This window comes from Lycorma delicatula, chromosome 5, assembly GCF_047948215.1.
Source record: "Lycorma delicatula isolate Av1 chromosome 5, ASM4794821v1, whole genome shotgun sequence".
In the NCBI taxonomy this organism is placed as follows: domain Eukaryota; kingdom Metazoa; phylum Arthropoda; class Insecta; order Hemiptera; family Fulgoridae; genus Lycorma; species Lycorma delicatula.
In genome coordinates this window covers 175,357,803-175,379,096 of record NC_134459.1, presented here as the reverse complement: position 1 = coordinate 175,379,096, position 21,294 = coordinate 175,357,803, and the positions used below count along the sequence as shown (strand labels likewise).

Below are 21,294 nucleotides of genomic sequence, written 5' to 3'. Positions count from 1 at the left end.
AGGCTATCTAGCAGATGTTTTAATTAATAACAATAAAAACAACACCTTGTGTTCAAGAGCGCTTTAGGTTATAAAATGTACAGTTACTTGGCATTTTTTATGTGCTTTGATTTGTGTTCTGGTTTCTTTTTTGTTGGTTTATTTTTATTTTAACATTTTATATTGTGTGTTTATTGTAAAGCTTCTTCATGCAAGTCTGGGAGAAAAGAAACAAGTTGGTGGTGCCCTGACAGTTTAGTTCTGTGTGTACTTACTTTCTTGCTTCAAATTATACCACACTAGGGCTAATTACTGATGTAAAAAAGAAAAGGTTAAACTGATGTAAATGTATTTAGAACCTACGTCGGAGAACTGTGCTTGTAAAATTAAATGAATAATAAATATTAGGGTAACATTTCTTTCATTGATTTATTTTATGGTTGATTATTTGTTTGAAAAAGTATTGAAAAACAAATCAATTTTCAAAAATTCATACTAATTTTACATTTATTATAAATTTTTGATTTTTTTGTCATTAGAAAGTTTGAAATTTTATCTTTTAGACATTATAAAGTGTTATAATATGTAGTGATTACAACAATTTTTGAATGTTTATTGAGTAGTACTGTGCACTGTTGCTATTTTTTATTTTTATGAAATTTGAAAGAAATATAGATGGCGACAATATTTTTTGTAAGTAATGTATTACAGATATTTTTATGTTTAATGATGCTCATTTCCTTTCCTTTCAGGTGATATAACATATAATAGTTTATGTATGTGCACTAGCTTATTTATTTTTTTTTTGACATCTCAAAAACATCCAGGCTTCCAGTCCGGTCACGTTATTAAGGTTTAGGTCTGAAAGTGTTAAACATCTTAAATTTATCATAAAAAAATTATTTTGAAAATATTTTTGTAGAAAATAAGCTGTTAGTTTAATAAACAACTGTATATGTTTATTCATATTAATTGAATTTTTATTCAGGATGGAGAGACATTAATCGGTAATGATGAAGCAGATATTAAACAAGATATAGTATTAAATGGTCTAAATGTTGAGAAACAACATTGTAGTATTGTATTAAATAAAGGTATTGCTACTCTTATACCGAAACAAAATGCACAATGTTGGGTTAATGGCCTACTTGTTAATAAACCAACTCGTTTGTCACAAGGTAATTAGATTTTTTGATATTGTTATTTAACCAGTTTTTAACTGTTCTTTTGCTAATATAATTTTATTTATACTTATTAAATTACTGATGTCATGTCATAATTTATATTATTTTGTTTATCTTTTTCATTTATTATTTTTACTAAAACATTACAAACAATGATATGTTAAATTAAATTGATTAAAAAAACTCTACATCATTAAATTTATATTTGCAGGTGTATCACAGAGTTCTCTGGACTTTAATAACCTGTTCTACTCTTGAAAATAATGGAAAATGTTCATATAAATGTCCTAAAATGGTTTGTTTGTGAATTACGGCTAGTGAAAGATTTCACTCGGATTTCAGTTACCTGATGAAATGAGGTCATACTGAAATTTTAGCATGTTAATTAAGGGGCAGAATTAATGATTTCTTGTGGTGTTTGAACTGAAAAATAGAATAAATTAGTTCCCTGAACAGTGTCGGCAGTAGTTTTTGAGAAAGGGTAGGATTGTGACTCATCATTTTAAAGGGCAAAATTTTGACATTAAAAAACTTCAGATTATGAAAACCAAACCAAAGTGACTGCTATTTAGTATTTTTCACAACTAGTTTTTAAAAGTGGCTTACAGTACACTCTAAGTATATCTATGTTTTATTTTTTCTGAAATTGAAGGTGATTGTTTAAAATGATTAGATTTTACATTTAAAAATTATTTTTTTAATTATCTGTCGATCAAATGTAATTTTATTTTTTATTTAATAGCTATATATTCTGTGGTGCTATATTTGCTTAAGAATATAATTTTATATTCTAATATTTATTTGTTATTATTAATATCGCAGTAAGTTTGAAGCAGTTATTCACCATATTCCATCAACAGCGATAGAAAATTTACAGCTGAACTTTATAATTTTACTGAAGAATTTTGAAGAATTATTTTTTTTAATTCCATTGGGTTTCCTAATTTATTGATGATTACATTTTATACTAATTTAGTTTTAAAAATAAGCAGATAATTTAACACCAGATCTCTTGATGGGTAGAGCTAAGCTGGTCACTCTCCTATTGGCTGGAGCTGGTAATATATGTTAATTTGCCGATCTTGCAAAATCACCAAGAGTTGCTTCTAAAGAACAGGTCAAGGCAGGCATGATCTCCCGAGACGCGACCACTTTCATTAATGATGAGGACAAGACTACCCATAGGTGCAAATACACTTTTTTCTATGACTCATCCGAAGGAGATGAACAGGCAGCCAGATGTATTAGAAGGTTTCTAAAGAAGGCACCCAGAGCAGTGTTGGTATTGCCTGGCGGGCCTTTTGGGACAGTAATACGCAAGATAGCTATCTAATTGCATAGGACTGGTAAAGATCCAATTGCGTTAGTTGTGCCTATGACAACGGACACTAACAGAGTGCATTCTTGCTTTGCTTCAGCTCAACAATCAACACCCACGGTTGAGGGGAGCAAAGTGGTTGTTGTCAAGGCTCAGGGAAGGTCCTATGCTGATCTTCTTCAGACGCTCAAGACAAAAGTCACTAAGAAAGAGGCTGGCAAAGTCCTCTCCCTTAGAAGAGCAAAAAATAAGGAACTAGAAGTTCACATCAAGGGGGCTCAGCAGGCAGAAAAACTGACAAGTACCCTTCAGGACAGAGCCACTCACCCGTGGCAATAGGTGTGCAGTAGTTCATATCAAGCACTTAGACGTGGACAGAACAGAGGCCGAGATCAGTGAGACAATAGTGGATGTGATTGGTTCGGGTGAGTCCTTTTGCTTTCCCTCATTAAGAAGGGCATATGGCGATACTCAGAATGTTACTGTCACCACCAGTTACCGGGCTGCTAAAAAGCTAATTGCTAGCAGAATTAAGAGTGGGTGGGTCTACTGTTGGGCCTACATCCGGGTTGATTTGATACGGTGCTACAAATGTTGGTCTATGGGACACAGGACTGCAAAGGACCTGACAGGGCGATGCTTTGTTATAATTGTGGAGGCAGTGGGCACCTTATAAGGGACTATTGTGAGGCTATCAAACCGACCACACCGGAGGCAAGATGTGCGCCAGAAATAAGCATGATTAAGATCATGCTTATAAATGCCAATCGTAGCATCCTCTCTCACAATTTGGTGGGGGAGGTTGCAAGGGAGTATGATATGGATATTATAGTCACTTCAGAACCCACTATACACACAGCTGCCAGATATGATTGGTGTTCTGATGTGGCTGGGAACATTGCATTATTCAACGTCAGTAACAGAGACGGATGGCAATTGTTGCACCGTGGCAACGGTATTGTGGCTGTTTAGTTAAGATGGTTCACACTCATTGGAGTGTGTGTTAGTCTGAAGCAAGATCTCCTTAAACAAGTACACTGCTTATATTGGTGCACTACCAGACGTCATTGCTGGATCACATAGATATGTCATCTTGTTGGGTGACCTTAATTGTCATACTGTGGCAGCTGGCTGCTCTCACAATAATAGGAGAGGTGAAGTTCTTGGTGATATACTGTACACTTTGTGCCTTAGATGCCTGAACGATGGTACCCCCAATTACATGGCGTGTGGACAAAGCACTGTCTTGGACCTAGCTATAGTGGGTAGAATGTGGGAAGGTAAGCACTTTCACTGGAGAATTCTGGATGAAGAGATTGCTAGTGACCATCAAGCTGTGCTCCTGGAATACCGTGAGGCACTACCTGGTGACTCAGGTTGATATAAACCACCTAGATGTACTCAAGCCCAGAGCAAAACTGTTGTTGATCGTGCTGCTAGAAAACTCTCCAACGGCTGGATTGTTACCCCAGAGATATTACAGGAACTCGTAACAAGAGAAATGGCTTGGCTTTTGACCACACATAGGAGTTTCCATCCAGTCTATCGGTAGACTAACAAGATCGCTGACCAGAGGTGAGTTCTCCAGGCACATCGTCGCAGGACGAAACAACAGCGGAGGAGGGTAGGTGGTCCTGCCTATGAAGAAGCTACTAACAATTTTATTACAGCTTGGGGGACGTTGAATTTCAAAATCAAGGACTCCAAATGGCGGAAATGGCAGGAGCTATGCCTCAACCTGTATACTGATCGTGGGAGCAGGCATTTCAAATGATAATGAAGAAGTTAGGGAGGCCCCTGCCCGCTCTCACAGCCTTGCAGGCGGTCACACAGATTAATTTACTCTTTCCAGGTGCAGACGACAATATAGTGGAGCATATAGAGTGCAACAGTGGCCGTTTCAAGCAGTAAGAGGTTACCATTGCAATTGCTCGCTTACGAGATAAGAAAAGTTCGGGACCAGACGGTATCCCAGCCGCCTTTCTCAAGGGACTAATGCAGGTGGTCCCCTGGGAAATGACAGACATAGCCAGTCACGGTCTTCAAAACAGGGCCTCTCTGAGGTGTTGGAAGGAATCCCGTATGTCCTTCCTCCCTTAGAGTATAAGGAAACTCTGTCGGGCTGAGTTTTACTTAGCTGTAAATGCAGCCCGGGGAGTAGGGTTAAAAAAAAAAAGTTTACTTTATAGATTAGTTCAGCTTTATAAATAAGTTATTTGTGTGGTTGTATTTTCTATTTTTGTTAAATTTTAGGTTGTAACATTCTCTTGGGACGCACTAATATGTTTAGATACAATGATCCTATCGAAGTTGAAAAACTTAGAAAAGAAGGCAGCCATTCATTGATGAATCTCTCTCGTTTATCGTTGATGAGTTGGTCAACACCAGATTTGGCTAGATTTACAGAAAATAACTCTCAAAGGTTGGTGGTTTGTGTATAAATTAGATGTTGTATAATCTTATTTAGGGTTCTTTACTCTCCCGACTGGTAGCGATATATGCTGTTGTAGCAACTATAGCTATAACAAGAAGATGTAGCTATTGCTGTATCTTGCTTAATGGGACTTTTTTCCCATTTTGCTGCCGACGGTTTACGGTAAAAAAACTTTCTTTTAATTTTTAAAAACTTGTTTTTTAATCTCCCAAGTTAACCGATACATTTAAAATGTAAAAATCTCCTTTTTTTTGATAGCCCTTACTTTTTAGTATTTATTGAAAAAAAAAAAATTAGCCAAAAGTTTGATCCCCTTCCCAGAAAATTAAAACTTTATTTATTTAGAATTATGGCACTTTTATTTTTAAAAGCCCTTTTTTAAATTTATCACTACTTAGGGATTATTTTCTTAAAAATCCCTTGAGTATGGGAGCTCCCAAAATGAAAAAAAATTTTTAGTTTTTCTAGCTAAAAAAATGAATTGCTGCATAACTTGATAGCTTGGAAAGTTATGCAATTCATTGCATATACTTTTTCCTTGACTATTTTTGATAAGTCAAAACTTAAAAACTTAAGAGTTTTTAGTTTTTTTATTGCTTCTTGTGTAAGTTATTATAAAAAAATGTAAACTGGATAGGTTATACATTTCTCTGTGATACAGTTTGCTCTTTCTCACCTTCTGCTGTTAGTCCCATTCATTAATTACCCAAGGAGTTTTAGGAGGATACATGAAAAAATTACAGTTTCTATTTCAATTACTATGTTATATTCATTTTACAAATAATAATCTATGATCTATTTTATGTACTCCTGCCTACCCTTTATGGGTTTACCCTTCAATCATCTCCTCAATAAACATCTTCAATAAAGAATAAAATGATGTTACATATGAGTCTTAAATCCATGGCCTGCCACAAAGGTGTTTTTTGTGAATAAAAAAAAAAAAATAGTTAAAAACTATTTTATTAAATACTTGTATATATTTATAAAAGTGAAATAATTAAAAAATATAATGTTTGATATCAATCGTATTTAATTTCATTCATTATTTGGTGAATTTGTATTAAATAAACTACAGTAACAACTGCACGCCACTGAATTTAGTGAATACGTAACAGTTTAAGAATTTCCTATATTAAATATGTCAGTTTCCTTCTAAAATAAAACTTTTAACAACCTAACTTTTTAAGTAAATAGTCTAACTATTAATTAAAAAGAATGTACCCAGTAAAACTCAAATCACATAAAAAAAAAGCTTTGCAAAAATTTTATAAATTTTCCATGATGTGCTATAGTGTATATTGAGATACATCTCTTTGCTTAGGGTGGCAATATATTACTGTAAATGGACATATATATTTTTATGTCCGATTAAAATACTCTTTGTATTGAATTTTTCAGCCTATTACAGATTACAAATATTGGCCTAAGGATGAAAAAAGGTTTAAGACTCCTAATGCAACATAATTGCATAAATTTCAACATTTTTGTTATTATAAACTTATTTATAAATAAATGGATGAATAAAATTAACACAAAAATGATAAATTTTTTAACTAATCGACCCAAATTAATTATACAACGGAAATTTTTTTGTTAAAACCTTTTCAATGACACAGTTGGTCAGTGATGAAGGTTACATACAAGTAACTAAAAATGTTTTGAGAATAAGTTCACCATTTAAATGCTGTCATATTTCTAATATTTCAAAAGACCCTATCATAGATAGGATTCAATGTAGGAAACAAAATTCTGAAAATAAGATATTTTTTTAACTTACTTCAAAAAAGGATTTTAACTTGTATTACAACGTAATTAATTTAATTTTTAAAATAACAGGAAATTACTTCTTTGGTGATATGCATAGTTCCCTGTAAGCTGAGCGGATGCCTGACCGTGCAATGATTTAAGAGATATTATATAAACCTGTATGATAGCTATAATATAATAAAGTATAAAAATATCGATAGAGGAGGATTAAATTTAAAGAAAAAGATCTGTGTAAATCAGAACATTATAATTGGTCGTTAGACGCAATTAATTGTAGAAATCTGTCAACCGATGAAGAAAAAAAATGATGTAATACATGTAAATGATAAAAATAAATACACATGGAAATATTAAATAATAAGCGATATCAAACATAAACATTTCATTTCCTTTTCCCACGGTTGACCGTGAGTTGCAGTTTTTTTAAAAAGGATAATACTTTATCATCTCCATTTAAACAACTAAACATGTTGTTTAGTGTAAGTAAACATTTAAAGGCACGCTCGTGCTACAAAGCGCATGCATTGTATACAGATGAGGTCATGACAAAGAAACATAGTTGACTTGTATTAGGTAACTGAAGAATACTTTACTACGCATATAGATTATAAAAAAAAACTACACATGCCACTGCTTGACCGTACAACAATGCTGTGAACAACACTGTGCATGCGATATAAGCAAATGTGCAAATGCAATGTTACAAAAAATATTCACAAATAGGTACACATGAGCATGTCTTGTAATGTTTACTTGTCTTTGATATACAACTCTGTTACAAAATAATCAATGACACGCACAAGTGTAGTATGGTCATTTTTCTAATGGTTTTTTTGTTTCACTGCAAAGGTCTGGTGGAAAAATATGGTACTTCTTTTTATTTGCTTAAAGTTATAATTCCAACACAGCTTAAATGAAATTTTTCAATATGATGGATAAACTGCAAGTATTCTATATACTCTTTGTGTGGAATCAAAATCTATAGGAAAACTTAGTTTGAGAAAAAGGAGGGATTAATAGAAATTACTTGAAACAACATTTAATTTAAAAATCACAATACAGAAACAGTAAATAAATTGAAACATATGAAAAAAGTGAAATTTTAAAAATTTTAATGGAAACTTCTGAAGAACATCAGTTTTAAAAGGAAAAACAACAATGTACAAAAGCAGATTATGATTTTGTGAAGATTCTAGTTAAAAACGTGATATTGGCAATACAAATCAATGTGTCATTTAATTCTGTTAATTAGGAGCTAATTATGTTATCTCTCCTTCTGTCAGATTTTTAGGTTTATTTTTTGATAGCTGCCTTATGTGGATCAAACACATCAAAGAATTGAAAACGAGGTGTTCCAAACTTTTAGATATGCTGCAAGCCCTTAGCAATGCAAATTGCGGTGCTGATTGGTCATGTATATTGCGTTTTTACCGTTCCTTAGTTTGTTCCCGTTTGGATTATGATTGTGTTGCCTACTCTTCAGCGCATAATACCGTGCTTAAAGTGTTGGATGCTATACATCATGCTTTCCTTTGGCTTTCTACAGGTGCCTTTAGATCAAGCTCTGTCACTAGCATCCTTGTTTACTGTGGTGGGCTGTCACTCTGTTCTGTGGAGTTCGAACGCTGCGAGGTCTACATGGCGGTGGTTTTTTCATAGCCGAACTCGTAACTCTAAAATTTCTAACCCGTGTTAGAATGGTTTTCCTGTCAGGGATTGCACCGTGTCGACTTATCCCGAAGTGTGTACGAAATAATCGCTGCGTACAGATTACAGAATCACCATTTTTAAAATAAGTTTCAATGACGAACGCACGATGTTCACCGCTCCATGCCATGTTAGCGACTGAAAATTGCAACACCATACCTGCACTATGGAACCAGTCCAGACCCGCCTACTACCACTAGCGCTGAGCTACGATGGTAGCAAATTCAGGAGTTATTTCTGCCGCTCTCTGTATTTTAAATATACTAAAACAATATTAATAAATTTATTAAATCTCTGTGAAGTCTAGTTGTTACAAACTTCACTTTGACTGCTAAATTACATAATTCTACTTAGTTAAGTAATGTTAAAAATTAAGAAAAAAGTTTAAAGTCGAGTTTGAAAATTTAACCAAAAAGATATGTATTTCAAGTTATAAAAAAGTTTTACATTGCAATTAAAATTAACTTATCTTTTATATATATTCTTAATTTTTTACATAAAAATTTCAGTTTATAAATATCCATAAAAAAACCTCAGAAAATTATCAGGGTGTGAAAATTATCACAAAAACAAAAATGGTAGAACGATACCGACAGTGGTGGAATGGGGAGGAGGAAACCGCTAGAATTGTTTTTATGGTTGTACTATTTTTATTTTTGATTTCTTTTATCTAATCACCTTAATCTTTGTTTAATTTATACATCATGCAGATTAATCTGAACACAGATGTTATTTAACAGAAAGTAAGCATACTTAGAAAAAAAAATCATACCTGCACAGTTTATCTGATTATGTTTTCCTTTCTTCTTAATCACTTCCAAGTACATGATTTGACATTGATTCAACAGTGTACTACACTTTTTTTGATTCTTCATCATGAAAACATACCGATACTATTGCTTTTACAGGCGTGTAGCTAGGATTATTTTTCAGGAGAGGCCAAAGGGACTGATGATAAAATAATAATAATAATAATAAAAGTCATTTTATATTGAAACTGTTTTTTATACTTTATTGTGTAAAAATTGATTTTACGCAATCATTTATAAAAATCAATCAGTAAATAAAAATCATAATGTTAGTGTAAATTTTTTTTCATAATCCACATTTATACTTCACACTCACACATTTACACTCCAATAAAAGTTATGAATTATTAGTCAGCTAGTCGTTGAGTTTTCTTTCTCACCATAATATCTAAAACTTCATCAGGATTAACATAATATCTCTATGCACTGACAAAGAAACTAATGAACTTAATCTTCTATCCCCTGACTTGTTACGGGTAATCATTTTTACTCTCTTCATTGTGGAGAACAAGCGTTCATTAGTACAAGTTGTTACCAAAAGAGTTGCTAAAACTTGCAAGAGATAATGGATATTTGCCAAATATTCTTTATTGCAGCGATCCAATACTTTGATCGCTTCTAGATCGTCAATAGTCTTGTTTTTGTCTTGTAGTTTGATAATGGTAGTGTAACATTAAGAAATTTTTTATAAACCAGTAATGAAAATAAATTCACTTTTTTCTATTGTCGCGAGAAAAGTATAAACTTTAGGCGAGGTGATTGCTTTTGTTTCTTGTGAGATTCTTCTCGATTCACGCAAATACATTAAAATAATTCGACAAACACATCAATACTCGTATAACGCTAAATAAATCTAGTTTCACACAAGCCTGTAAAATGTTTTTTTGATTTCACATCTGGTCCATACACACATGCTGCTTTTTTTTAGCACATCAATTGCATGTGAATTACTGTGAAAAAAATAGTTATTTCTTCAATAAATATCATACTGTTTTTAATCGCGAGGATTTTCATAGCATATATAATGGCTAAGTTACAATGATGACTAGCACAGTGCACATGTATGGCTTTAGGATAACCCCTTTTAATTCAGGTATGAACACCGCTAACATGCCCAAAAGATGTTCTAGCACTGTCGTAACCTTGGCCGACACAATGTTCCTTGTTCAGTACGATAATACCAGATTTTTGTAAAATCACTTTGGTCATGTTTTCTTGACCTACATCGTAAAGCAGAACTAAACATAAAAAAATCTTTCTGCAGTTTAGGTTTTTGTGTTTCAAAATTAAGGTATTTGGCATATAAACACAATTTCACAGTATTTGAAACATCCGTCGTTTCATCACCTAAAATAGAAAAACACTCAGCACCATTTATTTTATTTATATAAGTTTTTCTTGTATTGTTTGAGCACTTGTGTCGATGATCTTGTTCTGAATGTCAGGAAATATGTAAGAAGCAGTCTTTTTAGAATTAAAAAAAATGATCTTTCAAGTTGACGTCACCAGCATTAGCTAAAAATCACAAAAGACTGAAATTTTACATCATTCACAGCACGTTTCTTTAAGCTCAGAGGTTCGCTATCATTATCTACTGTCAGGGGTAATTCTTGTTGACCACAAAATAAAATTTTTTCTATTATAGGGATTATGTCTGCTATATTTTAAAGTTTTTCTTGTGCCTTTAAAGAATCCAGTTGAGTTATAACATCTTAATTTTTTCCACTCAAGATAACATGTACAAAGTTTTCAGACTTGACAATACTTTATCAGTGATATGTATGATTATTGTAATCATTCAATTTTTCCACAGTCTTTTTTCAGTTCTTGAAAGGACTTGAAGTTAACTGACCTGAGAGTTCATTACCTTCTTTTCCAAGTCTCATTTGCAAACAAGACACAAACTTTGCAAAACATCTTTGCATCTTCTTTTTTTAGAATAAGCTAGCCAAGGGTATGTTTTAATCCAATTTTGTTAAAATCTATGCATTTACTTATTCATTTGTGTAACAGGATAAACAAAGGAATTTGCAGGCAACAAAACAGATGTCAAAATCTTCAATTTTAAATGATTATTCTGGCATAAAATATTCTGTGATGTCACTGCCATATCAAATACTTCAAGTTGAAATTGATCATTAGTAACAAATTTGAATTCCTATTGATCTACATCTTCAGTTGCACTGTCACTTATTAAATTCTCATGCTCACACATTATCACTAGTAATATGTTTTGTAGCCTGCAAGTTTCATCTATTTTATTATTCTTTTTAGTAAAAAATTATGTAATTGAAGGTGTCTTTCGCTTTGACATGGTGTAAATTATATTTAAATTAATATGAAAAAATGTCCAAAACAATGGTCTATTGCGTGTATTCATTTTTAGACGTTCACTCTTCCAAAGCTCGAAAGATTCTAACTGATTTTTCATTGCAAAGCCTAGAAAATAATTTAATTTAAAACCCCTATTATTGTTCCATTAAATACTCATTACTCTAATGGCTTGTGCCATTAATTACTCATTTGTTAAGTAAAGCTAACTTCTGTCCAATAAATTAATAACACATTCTTAAGATTAACCTGCCATTACTTGACTTGTGAGCACCACGCTTACATTGATATTATTTTCTTCCCTATTACCTTTATGTTTATGGTAGAATGCCATCTAGCTGCCTACGCATGCATTTGGAATGTGATAAGCAAGTGTTGCATTTCTGGCTTGTAGGAAATCCCCAGTAATCAATTATTTTTATTAGTATTGCGTCAGAGTGAATATGGTACTTCCATGTTGAGTAATGGTGTTACTCTTGCAGGGTCCGGTAATGACTGGTTAAGGTATGTAGGAGGGAATTAATGACTGAGGAGATGATTATATACCAATCTATCACAAATTTTGGGAAAATACTTTTGAGTGTTATACATTACTAAAATGCAAAATGCTAAAAATTGATTTTTTGGATCCAACTTACTAGACATAACCTACCTACCTTACTAGACATAATGATAAAATCTAATAATTGTTGGGGCTGCAGCCCCATTGCCTGACAATTTTTGTAACAATTCATTTTTAAGAGTTGTTTTTTGAAAATTGCTCAGATATTCAATTGGTTTTTAAGTCTGGGGAGTTGCGTGGCCATGGGAGCACTCTGTTTCATTCTTCAAAACCTTTTTCCATTTTTAAGCAATATGGCATGGCGCCAAATCTTGTTGAAACATTCCATTGCCTTGTAGGAATTTGTTTTGAAGTTTTGTCACAACCCTTACCTTCACAATCTTGTTATACTTCTTACATTTCAACATACCATCTAATGGGAGTAATGAAGGATGGACCTTCAAATGTAAAACAACCCGAAAACATTTTTTCTGGGAATGTTTAACTGATTAACGATTGAGCTGGTAATGCATTTTCTTCTGATGTTTTCCAAACATATGGAACCCTTTTCTCATGAAAGTAAAAATGTGGTTTGGAAAACATAACATTTTTCTAGTCTTCTTTGGTCTAGTTTGTGCTTTGGCCCAGAGGAGGCTTTTTTTAACATTGCTGATATTAAAAGCTGCTTTTTAACTGGCTTATGAACTTTCTGTTCAGCTATAAGAAGTTGGCATCTAATAATTGTTGCGTGTAAATCTATTGCACTGTCTGCTAATTCTCGATTTAAGTCCACAGCAGATAATTTTGGATCAAGATTACTTTTTCTCACCAGTAACTAACTGATCCTGTGTTGGAACAGTTTTTCTTTTACAGCCACATTTGCCTTTCCTTTGAGATGAAAAAGAATCAGTTTCTTAGATTGTTTTAAAATGGCATTCACTGTCCCTAGTCCTACACCAAATTCAGAAGCTATTTGTAGTTGTCATACTAGTATGCTTAGAAAGAGAAACAGTTTTCAAAGCTTTCTGGGAGTTATGGCCATTATTGTATATTCAAGGTATAGAGAACAAAAAATACAAAAATATAATTTTGTTATAAAATATGAAATAAACTTTCACAAAACACTATTTATGACATGAAAATTGCTAAAAAACCAAAGAACAATAACCTCACATTATACAGACAACTTAAAGAAAGGGTGTGATTAAACAGTGTAGTCACAGCATAGAAATAAATCAAAATTCCCTGTGTCAGATTAATTTTCACAGTTATAGATACCTGTTTCTGTATTATTTTAGTATTAGGTGTTGTCATCTTTTTTTTTTGGCCTTTTACCCATTTTTTAATTAAATTTGTTTCTGCTTGCTTGGTTTTATTAGAACTTTTCTTGTTAAATTTCTTCATCGGTTAAGTTGTTTTTACTCTATTGAATCTTTGTTTTAGTCTGAACAAATTTTTTTTAACTTGGCGTTTTTTAGGTAGATTTCACAAAAAAGCTGCTACCTATTGTAATGAGTACCAGGATTCGACTTCTGGAAAATTTTAACATATCTTCGTGTTTCGCATCCCACAAACCCCAAAACCACCATGAATCCAAAGGTTTATATATACATTTATATATATATATATATATATATATATATATATATATTGTTACCACATGTATGCCAAATTTAATATCGTGGATGACAAGTTAGCAGCTCAGATGCCAGCAGGAGTACAGTAAATATAAGCGCTTGCACAAGCATCACTCCCGCCATGCAGATGACTGCGCAGTTCTCTCACCATAGCAGCGCTGCGGCCCACCACTCTCATCCTTTAATATAAGAGTGTGAATTCACGAGAGTGAATATTTAATTCATCATCCGATCAATACCTGGAGACGACCAAGAAGAAGAAGACAGAAGAAGTTCCCTGGCTGCCTCAGTGTGGGACCTCCCAATGGATGCCAACATCCCCGCCAAAGCAGCAGGCCTGGCCAGCCTGCCGGGGGAGCTACTGGATGTGGATGCTACCTTCCTGCTCCAGCTCGCCGGGCTTCAGTCGCTCTGGCCAGCAGACTCAGCAGGAGCCGGCCCAGCATGGGATCGCTCAGGGAGAACCTGAAAATATCGCTATAACTTTCTTATTAAGTAAAATATCAAATTCGTTTAAAATTCCTACCGTTCTTTGGATAAGTGCCAAGTGGTGTAGAACTGGGGTTTCAAGGACAAAAAAAATCACAGCTCCCTTAATAGGCACAGGATCAAGTTCATTTAAAATGGTCGTTAGTCTCCTAAATATTACCTAAAAATTTTGTCTGAAATGATTTTTGATAATATTGACCCTTACGGCAAGGGATGACCAAAATATTGTTGGAATCATAAGATGAAGAGGCTTCTCATATGCTAAACATGTGAAACTTGTTTACATATGAAACCACTGTCATATTGAGTGAATTTGAAGTAAGCGCATTTAAACTGCCGTGACAGTACTGTAGTACTGTGTATATTTTAATTTTTGTAAGTGACAATATTTTATTGCCAAGAAGTGTGATTTTTCTGTTGTTTATTCTTGCTTAATGTGAAAGTGTGTAAATATGCCTAAACTTAAGAAGAAAAGTCTTGCTGTTGGATCTGACATCCCAACACTATAGTGTATTACAAATAAAAAGAACCCATGCAAATTCTTGAATCGATGCAGAATCTCCCAGAAATGGATGACTTTATTACCTATGAATGATGAGGATGAAACTCCACAAAATTGGTGAGTATTGCTGAACCAGACAAAGACAAGGTGGCACCGGTTGATGAGCAAGTACGTAAGAACACTAATTTTGATATTTGCTCAGTTTAAGGAAATCATATTGTGATTTGATTGAATTCTATTTTGAAGGAATACTGCGGCAGCAGCACCTAGCAAAATCAAGGTAACGGCTCACAAGGAAAGGCTCATCAACAAACCTACAGCGATGTCATGTTACACAGAGAGACATCCAAGACTTGGAATCAGTATTGTACAAACATCATCTTACATCATGCGATTTTTTGGCCTAAATTGATAGGAAGATAAGGTAATCGATTTTTATTTTCGGAATATTCAAAAAGTCGGGTATCTAACATAAGTTGTAATACTTAATGTGGGTAATGTAGGCCTATTGTACTTTCAAATTATCTTCTCAACATCACTGTTGTTACATTTATACATGTTTTTAAAAAAAACTTTATGAAAAATTGTCTTTTTTTATCAATACAAGAGACAAACCTAGAATCTTCCACTAATCCACAAATAGGTGTGTTGTCAAGCAGTTCAGGAAAAATCATAAAGAAGTCTTGATAAATTTAGCAGTAGCTTGAACAGTAAATGGTCAAGCTATATTTACTGGAAACATAGTGACCGTAAAACATGGAAAATAATATTTGATACGAGTTCGTACAATCCAAGATCGCCTATCCCTATTTTGCCCTGGTGAAATCGGTACCTTCTGGCATGCCAAAAGGAATGTTTTTTTGTTAGAAAGATTTTTTGACTTCTATGTTAAAGTATCTCCTTGTTTATATGCTTTTTTTAGATTGTTGTTTTAAGTGATGAGGTTTTTCTTATATGAAAACTGGTTAAATTAAATCTGTTTAAGTAAGTATTATAGTGCACAAAACTTTAAATAATATACGGTTATATGAAATACCAATATAATTAATTTTGAAATATTGTGATTGGTGCACAGTTACTACTTAAGCATTATCAAAAAAAAATATTTTACTCTTGTATGTATATATATATATATATATATATATACATACAAGAGTAAAATATTTTTCGAGTAATATATTTTACAAATCTTTATTTAAAAGAATATATTAACTGTCTAATAATGTCTAATAATATTAACTGTCTAATATTTTACATTATTTGGTATTCATAAAGTCAGCTCAACCCATGTGTTAAATAAACTGTGTTTATTTATTGAAAGAGTAATTTAATTGTATGATAATAGGAACTAAGCACTCTATATTTAAATTTTTTTTCCCGCTTACATGTCACAGTAAATATTCAAAATGTCCATTTTCAATGCTGATGCAAATGTTTCTCATGTACTAAGTGCAACTTCCCTTAGAGTTGTACTGATGTTAAAATACACTTTTTTTAATATTTTTCAAATCATTCAAAGTGTGATGGTTCTTGAAAACAGTTATTTTTTAGACGGTCTCAAAAATAAAAATCTTGTTGCAAAAGATCAAAAGAAACTTTAAACGGTTATAAAAAATTCACAGAACAACTATGTAGTCGAATCGGCAGTATAGCATGTAGCACCATTTACTGGTAAACAGCCTGTGGTTTTGGTCTTAAATTTCAAACAAGGTCTTAAATTTGAAATACTATTAATCTTTATTATGATAGATTACATTATATTAGTTTGTAATGTAATTGTAGCTTGAAAAGTTGCACAGGCAGGCACAATCATTGCCATCTGCATTCTTCACATGATTACCTATAGTTTTGTCATCAAGTTAAATTCAAACAGTGTCTGGCTGCTCTCCATCTTCTGATTGGTTTCTCCTAAGAGCTGGCAGTTTAAATTATTTTTACTGTACCTATAGCTCTGTTTACAAGACTGTTACTGACAGGTATTATATGGTGCAACATTACTTGCGTCACTTAGGTAATTTTATTGTGTCTAAAAGACCACCACACTTGTTGATGTAAGTTGGATTTATGTCATTTGGTGGTTTTCTTTCATACATGGTGACTTCCCGTGATTCGTCAATTGCTGCAATATTGCATATATTCAACGTATAATACACAAAATTTATATAATTTTTAACTGGCTTCAAAAAAAAGGAGGTTAACAATTCAATTTGTGTGTGTGTGTGTGTGCGTGTGTGTGTGTGTGCATGCGTACACACACATGTGCACAATATTAATATCAAAAATAATGTGTGTTAATACAGATATGTAATTAACAAGTCATTGTTATAAATGTAAATAAAAACTAATAACCCAGTTTGTCTTTTGCTATTGAATAAAATCTGTTATTTGACCAATAATATATATCGATATTTGGAAATAATTGGTTCTTGATATTAACATTAACCATGTAAATGAGATGGTTTTTGGAAATTCTATCAATCAACTCACCAAATAAAAGTTTTTTAATGTTTTAAAGTAAGTCATTAATTAAAAATCAAGAGTTTAAGATATTCTAAGGAGTAAAAAATGTCTCTTAAATGCTGAACCTATTTATACAACTATTAGGGTGTTCACTTATTAATATTTGTAATTAATGAAATAAGCAGATACTATCTTGGAATTGTTTTTAAAAATGTTGGAAGGGAGTGTTTCTTTGACTTGATACCAAAATATATATATATATATATATATATATATATATATATATATATATATATATAATAAAGTCAGTAATAACTTTACATTACAAATTTATAATGAAACATAATTTATCAACATCAGTATTTTTCAACCCTGCAAAAGGTATGTCTAATATATCATACACCATCCAGTGTGTGCTGCACACAGTACGTCACTCAGGAATTTAACAAAAAACAACTTTATAGAAATAAACTTCATTTATTGTTAAAGTCTAGTAATTAATCATTTAAAATTACATTTAATGCTAAATATACAAATAGTAAAGATTTGCAGATCAAAAAATAAATATTAAATTTAAGTGTAAGTTAGACATTTTAATTACGTATAGGTTTTATATATTTGTTGCATGCAGTCAAACATTCAGCAGAGAATAATTTTTTATGGTTATTGGGAGTTTGAGGGAGGCATAAATCAGTAAATCATGTCCTGAATAACAATAATGCCCACTACATTCAAAATTATTCCTTGTCATGAGTTTTTTGTAAAACACACTACGTCAGCCCCCCCCCCCCCACCATTACTCTTCTGACTTGGTTCCTGGCCTTTTTTTTTTGTAGAAGAAATTAAGGAAAATGTGTATTATTGGATTTATACACTACTTTAAAAACAGAATTCTAGGAGGTCAATGTGTAAATTTTAAGTACATAAATCATTAACATTGATATAAGTACTTTGAAATACTTTCTTTTTTTAACAAAATTCAGTTTCTTTTTTCACAGCCCTCAAATTCTTTATGTATAAAGCAAAACCCCGTTTTCATTTTTGGAGCCTGAATATCTTGACTGATATTCATCGGATATTTTATACATGCAACATTTTTTAAATAAATTTGAAAGCAAGATTACATTCAAAAACTATTTAAAAATCGTTAATTAAAATTAAACCTTTATGGCAATTTGATTGTTTAACCTTATTGAACAATAATCAGACACTAGACACTGAGAAATCAGGATATATAAAAATATTAAATAATTTTTTTTTTTTTAATTTAACAAATAAATATTGCTTATGAAATAAGTAAGAATAAAAACACATAACTGTTATCATGTACATTCATTAACTTCATTAAATTTACAATTAAATATTGATCCTTATCAGTAATGAATTATGAACTTTATGTATAAATTACTATTTATCAATCTGTTTAAATAATGTTTAAAGGGGTTTTGCTTTATACATAAAGAATTTGAGGGCTGTCAAAAAAGAAACTGAATTTTGTTAAAAAAAAGGAAGTATTTCAAAGTACTTATATCAATGTCTTCAGGTCATCAAAATAAAAATGTTCATTTGGACAAATGTCCTATCAAGCTTTCACCATTTTGTGTTTTGTTTTATACTAAAAATGTATATTTTAAGAATGGACATTGAGATCTTCTACAAAATAAATAAGCTAAAAATTTACCTTTAAAGATTAAAAAATGGTGGCCTTTTAATTTATTTAATCATTAATAACTCCATAAATATTAATTCTATTGTGTTAAGTTTTAGTTACAATTTTAAGCCCTTAATAGTGAATAAAAAGTAATTTTATTTGTTCAGATCAGTTTATAAACAACTGAGATAAACTGTTAAAGTGGATAACAGAAGTTATGTAGTCTGATAATTTTATGACTGTTTTCAGTTCCTTCACTAATTAAATTAAATATAATTAATAGTAATTTCTATTATTAGTAGTAGCAGAGTGGGCACAAAATTGCCAGACTGCATTATTTTTGACATCCACTCTAATAATTTCAACCATATCCCAGCCGTTATCAACAATTTTGAACAAATGGGTTGTCATTTCATATATATTTTTACATAGACCTCCCCTGTGTTTATTATTTATATATATATATAGTTAGAACCCCTCTAATTCATTATATTCAGGACCAAAGAGGTAACCAGTTAGAGAAAATGACAAATTACAGAAGTTATGAATGAATGTCCATTAAAGGGTACAGTACATAATTCAGTGTTATTACTTAACATGATTTTTTTTCAATGAACACAAAATATAAAAGTTTGCTAGAAGAAATGTGTAAAGTGTAGACACAGTAGTTTGATAAAAACACATCATTTAAATAGATAACAAAATATATACAGTACATAAGAACAACAGCATCGTATCAAAAAGAACCTTAATCTAAAATTTATTGCTTTTCATTTTCTTTGTAATGTCATTTTTCTACTTTTTGAAAAAGTTCATTTTTTTGCATTAAAGAGTTCCTTTCCTGTTCCATGACAAGCTGATGAATTTCTTGTAATATGATCAGTTTCAAGCAGTTTGATTTCATTTTGTTTCTTGTACAATCTGCTTCACGTTAGTGTTTTATTTACTTCCCTATAGGGTACATCATACCGGGTGAAACTCACATTCTTCCTCTATTTCTTCAGTAAATGGATCTTTATTTTGCTATAAACATTAATTTCTGTTTCGCTTAATATTTTATACCCGATGTCATTAATGTTCTCTCATTCATTCTGTTAAGTCTGCCAGGTATTTTCTGTTCTGGAATATTTCTTTGAATTTGATATGCAATTATTGTTTTTTATTTCATCAACAGAATACTGGGCACAATTTGTTCCAACATAATGGCTGCGTTAATCCAGAATATTATGCAGTGAACCTGAGACATTAAATGTAGCATCTTTAATTGTATAGTTTTTCCACAGTTCTTGGAACTTGCATCTCGCCTTAAGAAAATAGTAGATTTTGTAGAAATATTCATTTTCTATAGTGTTGCTGTAAACTTTGAATTACACTTTGATGCATCGGCTGCATTGACCAGGAATTATTTGCTATAATAAACATGGTTACTATGGTATTAGTGTCGACAGATGTTTCAAGGTCTTCAAGTGGATGAATTAGTGTTATCTAGCACCAGCATTTTTGTAAACGTTTATCTTTTAGATGATTTTTAGCTTGAGGAACAAGCATTATAAACGACGTCGTTCATGAAATCATATTTTGACAATTTTTTGGGTCATCCACACACTCCTCTGAGAAAAATATTTTGCTACAACTAGTCTAAACTCCAGTTTTTATGCGCTCTTGATGTAGATTTACTGATAAAAATCGAAGGTAATCTGTGATTTCCAATTGCAGTAGAGCACACAGTTTAAAACCAGAGTTTTTTTAGTTTAAAACCAGAAGCACAAATTTCATACAAAAACTAGGGTATTATTGTGTCAGCTGACAAATTCTATGTCATCCTTTGAATTTGTCTAATCAGTCTTTAGCCGTAAAATCTTTATCGCCTTTTAATTGTAAATTAATCTGACAAGCTTTTTTGAATCAAAACTGGCTGCTTAATAGAAAACCTTGACTGCGTTGCTGTGAAAACCAAACGAACATCATCTCATATTTCATGTCACATAATTCCTTTTCTTTTATTAACATCTTCATCAGAAACTTCCACTTTGGCCTTAAAGTCTTCAATTTTATCACCATTCTTTTTTGATATCATTTACGGATAACTGAACTACACTTTTACTCTTTCAGAATTTTTTATTTCTGCACTAGAGTTAAAGATATTTAATCACCACGTTTAGATTTTAATATCGCATTGCTTAATTAAAAAAATATAAATAACGGATGGTGTAAAAAGGTATATAGCAATAAAGTTTGTCTTACTGCAACTCAATCATTTAACGATTGTTGAGCATAATAATACCATATTATTGAGTGATGTATTTTTATAAACAGTACAGATTGAAATGCATAAACTGTATTGACTTGAATACTTTTCTGCTTGATCTATTTTTTATGAATGAAAGAATGAAAATTTTCTTTTCAATGATTCATATATTATAAAAACAAATAAGTGTCAGTATTTACTGTACAGTAGATTTATAAGCCTGAATTATAATTA

General features: G+C 31.8%; 1 protein-coding gene across 4 annotated transcripts in view; it reads left to right on the top strand.

The window, feature by feature from the left end:
* Window positions 1-21,294, top strand: part of Klp98A (kinesin-like protein 98A) — a 254,634-nt gene that overhangs the window by 180,411 nt on the left and 52,929 nt on the right. For all 4 annotated transcript variants that reach the window (XM_075367558.1, XM_075367559.1, XM_075367557.1 and 1 more), the window contains 2 exons: window positions 968-1,157; window positions 4,735-4,903. In XM_075367558.1, coding sequence (XP_075223673.1) covers window positions 968-1,157; window positions 4,735-4,903 — 359 coding nt within the window. The remainder of the gene's footprint in view (window positions 1-967; window positions 1,158-4,734; window positions 4,904-21,294) is intronic.